The 6302-nt window shown below is 30.7% G+C and overlaps 1 protein-coding gene across 2 annotated transcripts in view; it reads right to left on the bottom strand.

The window, feature by feature from the left end:
* Positions 1-470: 470 nt before the first annotated feature.
* The window catches only part of LOC135198576 (peroxidase-like), a 20063-nt gene continuing 14231 nt past the window's right edge, over positions 471-6302 (bottom strand). For both annotated transcript variants that reach the window (XM_064226332.1, XM_064226418.1), the window contains exons 13-17: positions 4843-5009; positions 3782-3876; positions 1907-2083; positions 1086-1254; positions 471-637 (exon numbers count right to left, since the gene is read on the bottom strand). In XM_064226332.1, coding sequence (XP_064082402.1) covers positions 542-637; positions 1086-1254; positions 1907-2083; positions 3782-3876; positions 4843-5009 — 704 coding nt within the window. In that variant the 3' untranslated portion in view covers positions 471-541. The remainder of the gene's footprint in view (positions 638-1085; positions 1255-1906; positions 2084-3781; positions 3877-4842; positions 5010-6302) is intronic.

Here is a 6302-nt window from a genome sequence, read left to right as displayed (position 1 = left end):
CTGCCCCTATACATCTGACAACTTGGAATATACTGGAGGTATTCGTTCATTAATACCTAATTTGAGGTCTAAACCCGCGAGTTGTAATAAAGAGCTTCTTATAATCGTAATTTCTTGGGTACCTTAAACTTTGGTGGAAACAAAGCACCCAAAAATCCCAGAGCTTCTTGTTAAACGACGACTTAACTTTCAAGATTACCTTAAAAAGAATAGAAAAAAATATCGCTTATAGGGCATCCCCTGCTCAATCATGAGCTATAATTAAGACCAAAGTGGTAATTACTTCAATTATATACTTGCAAACCCCGCCTTTAGTAGTTTCAAGCTAATTATTGCATAAAGTGCAATAAAACGAAATTCACTCAAAACACTGTTTATAGTTAAGCTGATGTATAGGCATGGAATATCTTCAGGAACAAAGAAAAAACATATTACTATTATGGTAATAAAATCTGTTTTGGACCAAAGAATTCAATAAAATACTTTTATTTTACATATATACAAAATCAGTCCTCATCATCCTGAACCAATCCTCTACTTCCTAAATGAGGTTGGAAGTAGTTTCGTAGCAGAGGGACAGGCAAAACTCATCCCTGCTATTGGCAGCACACCCTTTCAAGTTGGGCTCGCATTTCAACTGCAAAAACAAGACACATTTTAGGTAATGTCCTACATTACCGAAAGGAGTGTCCAATAGCACATGACACTGGCTAATAAAAGAGCCAAGGTTTTTGAGGTATTATCCTTATTAACTGACAAAGACAAATACAAAACTTAAGGTTTATGAAGTGCATATCCTATATTATCTGATACAGGCAAGTAGAGGACCTAAGGTTATTAGAATTTTATATTATAATACAACGCTAGAAAAATAATGGTTATATCAACATTCTGTAAAAATGTAATTTGAAACTGCTAAAAATACAAAGCTGATACCTCTAGTGAGAACTTTAATAATATGTCTGACCAGTGTGAATTTCGTATTCTTCTAAAACTTGAATATCCAAAGCTTTGCATCATATAACTGGTATTGGCAAAAAAACGGACTTTTAAAAAATAACAAAAAAAAGATAACTTCTACTCACCTCACCGTCGATCTGGCAAATACAAATTAAACATGGCGAAACCTGGACGAACTTATTCCACTGATAAACAGTGCCTAAATATGAGCAGGCAACTGGTTCCTTGATGTGATTTTCGGCCCACAGAGAGAAGTCCACCGACTGTATTCTGTCACATCGCCACAGGGGATTTCTAAAAGGAAAAAACTTACCATTATATTCATGACCCTGGAGTTTTATAGGAGTTCACAGTCTAGTCAAATTATTGTATAACAAAGATAAAAAGTAAAATAATAATGTTAAAAATTTCGTTAGAATACATGAAATGTGTTATGTCCACGTGTTTTATGCAAATTTCAGTCCACAGTTTAGTCAAAGTAGAGAGAGAGAGAGAGAGAGAGAGAGAGAGAGAGAGAGAGAGAGAGAGAGAGAGAGAGAGAGAGAGAGAGAGAGAGAGAGAAGTGTGTGTGTGTGTCTGTGTGTGTGAAAGTTATTGTAGAAATCTTGTCAACATTTAAGGTAACAGTTTATGTTCACAAGTACTGTGCACAAATTCCCCAGTGCACGGTTTAGTCACAATATAAATAACATGAAAAAGTCAAATGCATTGAGCTACAAAAAACACATGATAAAATGTGTATATTCAAATGCATTATGCGTAAATTCACCAAGTTTAGCCTAAATATTATATACCATCTATACAAGAATAAAAGTCAAATGCATTGCAGGTACAAATTTCGTCAGAACACATGATAAAATGTGTATATTCAAATGCATCATGCACATATTCTGCAAGCAGCAGCAGCAGCATGCACACGGAAAATGCATTATGCTGGGATATTTACTCCACATGGGACGGGATGAAAAAGGCCCTCAGAGGAATGACGCTCTCCTTCGGATTTCGCGAGCAGGGATCTTTGCTTTCGTGGTCCATAGTGTCACACAACACTCTCGCGAAAGAGGCCGAGCTTCTGATGGCATGCAGCTGCGCCGGCGTAAATCCACCTTCAGGATTTTCATACCTGTTGAGGAAATATAATGTTTTAACAAAAATACATTAAGTATTTGAAGGGATTGCAAAGTAATTCCTCAATCTGGAGAATTTACGATTGCAAATTTAATTACTTGAAATTGTTGATGAAATAGTTTTAGCAAAAATGCACTCAAGTATTTAATATTCCTAACGATGAAAGGATTGCAAAGTAATTCTTCAATCTGGAGAATTTAAGATTGAAATTTAATTTATTCAATTTGTTGAGGAAATGAAGTTTTAGCAAAAAATGCATTCAAGTATCTGGTAGCCATAATAATGAAATGATTGCAAAGTAATTCTTCAATCTGGATATTTTACGATTACAAATATGATTAACTGAATTTGTTGAGAAAATAGTTTTAGCAAAAATGCATTCAAGTATTTGGTAGCCATGGCAATGAAATAATTGCAAAGTAATTCTTCAATCTGGAGAATTTATGATTGCAAATTTAATCCATTGAACAGTTCATATTTATTTATTAAGCAAAGATTGGACTACTCTTCAATTTTGGACTAAAACGCCATTATGGATACTTGGCAGATCCATTGCAAAAAAAAAAGTAAAAAAAAAAGATGACTTTGAAAAAGGAAAAAAAAAGTCAATTAATAGGACCAAAATGAAATTTCTACAATACAAAACATTTTATCCCTTTGTCTTTTAGCAACTTAATCTCAATGCAATGCCCATATACCAAATGGAACTTATATGGACCTGCCCTGCATAGAAAATAAGAATTTATACCCAGATAAACTAAATGGAAAGCTTAACGCCAGCTTGTCATACCCTGCATTTGTTATTCAAAAGCTACTGACTCCGTGAATGCGTGTTGTTAAGTAAACTAGTTGCCAGAAAATTAAGGACGAAAACCAGAATTAAAAATAAAAGGTAAACTTGAATTAAAATACAAAATATCGTCCAAATAATTCTACCAAATTTTCCGAGGGGAGGAAGAAGTAACGTCACCCTAAAATTACGTTTTCTATTACACCCCAGTATGAAAGAACGTCCATGGTATACTCAAGAGAAAAAGCTATGTCACACTTTCATAGGTTTCTAAGAAGTTACCTTGGTCATAAGAGTTAATTACTTTTTCCCCAATGCATAAAAGTCCTCTTAATTCGTATATACTTACGACCAACTTTCATTTCAGATCACAAAAGCCTGATACAGACCTTCCTAATCCTAAATAAGGTGCGAATGCATTACGCATCTATATTTCAGGCACTTCATCGATTGTCCTGAACGTAATTAAAAACCAGTTTATAAGAGAACGCACTAAAGACGAAATATATAATTTGAATGTAAAAAATCAGCTATCATAATTCACGATCCATGTAATTATTTCAGCTTCAAAATCTTTGAAATCACACCATGCGATGTTGCTAGATAGACCCCCCCCCCCCCCACCCCCTCCAACCCCAACACTCCGCCCCAAAACCCATCAAATGGTTTTAACCGGGTATGTATTCACCTTGTCGGCATGTTTAGTACAAGCCCGTTGGTGATTACCGTAAAGATGAACAAAAGACTGTCAAGATAATGACTACGACCCCCGAAAACCCTTGAGCTCACCATGTTGGAAAGCAATATTGAAAAAAAAAAAAAAAAAACTACCCCCCAAAAACCCTAAGGGGTCACTATCTAGGAAATAATACTGACATTTTTCAGGCAATCAACGTTACTCACCAAAATCTGTCACCACGTCTAGCATTTAAGAACTGATAGGCAATAATGCAAGCAAATGTTGGACCAACGAGTCCTCCAGGCACGGGGTCTTCTGCCTATAAATGAATATATTCATGTCAGTACATACATAGGGACCTCAAACAGACATGTTCTTTAAATAATCAGTACCCTACCAGTAACTGGAGTTTTATTTTAAATCATCTTATGTCTAAAATTAATATATTAGGAGTTCATGTATGAGGACCAAAAATATTAATGTAGTTATACATAATCTTTACCCTATTAGCACTTAAACACATGCTTTAAATTATCTTTAGTGGGACAGCAATTCTTATGGTAAAATTGCTAACGAAACTAGCCAAGCCCGGGGCAGTGAAGTGAACATTAAGAAATTCTGGGTTGGCATAAGAATTGAACATAAAAAATGCATGGAACATGAAATTTTGGCTACACAGCCTAGCACAATGTACTAGAAGATATTCAGCGTTTAAGACGGTGAGCAAGATCGAGTTGGAATGGTTAAACAGCAAAATAAAGAGATTCAGGGGAAAAAAAATAACTACAAGTATTTTAAAAGTGATGCTGGAAAAAATAACTACAAGGATTTTAAGTGATGCTGGGAGTATCTCCAACAGTTGTAAGCTACGTAGTTGCAGTAGTTGAGAGAGGTTGACAAATAGTAGAAAAGTAATTGCATGAAAATTATGACATACTCTTGTATTTTACATGAACACATTACAACACTCCACAACTAAATGTTGATACATTCCCATATGCACGTTACTTTCCATCTATGTATGTGCGTTCAGATCCACGATTTTAGCAAATTTAATCTATTTATTTTTTTCATTTTTTACATAGCGTCCCATTTTGCCAAAGGAGAGCAAACATTGATATAGTTTTATACGGGGGTACTCTATAGTAATAGCCAAATCCAAACTATCATAGCACTATAATTTACCTAACACCGATTCGTCACAATGAAGCAAATATTAAGCACATAATCCACCTCCTAAACTAGAGTTGAAAACAAACTTAATGATCAAAATAGAGCATCTTACCAATCCTCCAACAAACAGGTCTATGTCGTCGACATGAGCATAAATCTGCCTCAAGGCATTGATGGCGTTTTGACTCATGGTCCTCCTGAGGTCCTCGAATTTCGAAGCCACGCCCCCGCCGCAAGCTGCTTTGTACTTGACGAATGGGGGTATGCCGTGGTCACGTGCTAAAAAAAAAAAAAAAAAAAAAAAAAAAAAAAAAAAAAAAAAAAAAAACTGATTTTGGTGTTCATTTTAAATCATAAAAAAAACGATCTACGGTCAGTGTGAGGGTTATAGCATATTAGTATGATCATGATAGAAGTTCACTCACACAGAGACATATATACTATATACATATTATACATATATACATATATATATATAACATATATACATATATACATATATACATATGAATATATCTATACATATATACATTATATATATACATATATACATATATACATATATACCATATATATATAATTATATATATATACATATATACATATATATATACATATATAATATATATATACATATACATATATATATACATATATACATATATATACATATATACATATATATATACATTATCTATATATGATATACAATATATACTACATATATACATTATATATATACATATATACATATATATATACATATATACAACACATACATAGATACATATATACATTATATATATCATATATATACATATACATGACATATATATATTACATAACATATATATATACATAATACATCTATATATACATATACATACATACATTATATACATATATATACATATAGTATACATATATATATACATATATACATATAGATATACATATTACATATATACATATACATATATACGATATAGATACATATATACATATATAATATACATATTCTATATATACATTATATCTATATATATACATATATACATATTATATACATATTACATAAAAGATATACATATATACATATATATATATATATACATAGATTAACATATAGTATATATTACATATATATATACATATATACATATTATATACATATATACATATACATATAACATATATACATATATACATATATATACATACATATATAAATCAGATATATATACATATTATATATATATATATATATATATATGTTCATATATAATATACTATATAAATAATATTAAATATTAAATATAATATATAAATATAATAATAATAAAATATATATATATAAATTATATACAATATATATACATATATATATACATATATATAATATATCTACATATATACATATATATATCATATATATATATAATAGATAATAATATAATATATAATATATAATATATATAAATAATATATAATATATATATATATACTATATATATATATATATATCAATATATATATATATATCCAATATATATATATACATATATTATACAT

This window comes from Macrobrachium nipponense, chromosome 11 (assembly GCF_015104395.2).
Source record: "Macrobrachium nipponense isolate FS-2020 chromosome 11, ASM1510439v2, whole genome shotgun sequence".
Classification (NCBI taxonomy): domain Eukaryota; kingdom Metazoa; phylum Arthropoda; class Malacostraca; order Decapoda; family Palaemonidae; genus Macrobrachium; species Macrobrachium nipponense.
The sequence above is the reverse complement of the archived record's forward strand: the minus strand, read 5'-3'. Positions and strand labels throughout refer to the sequence as shown.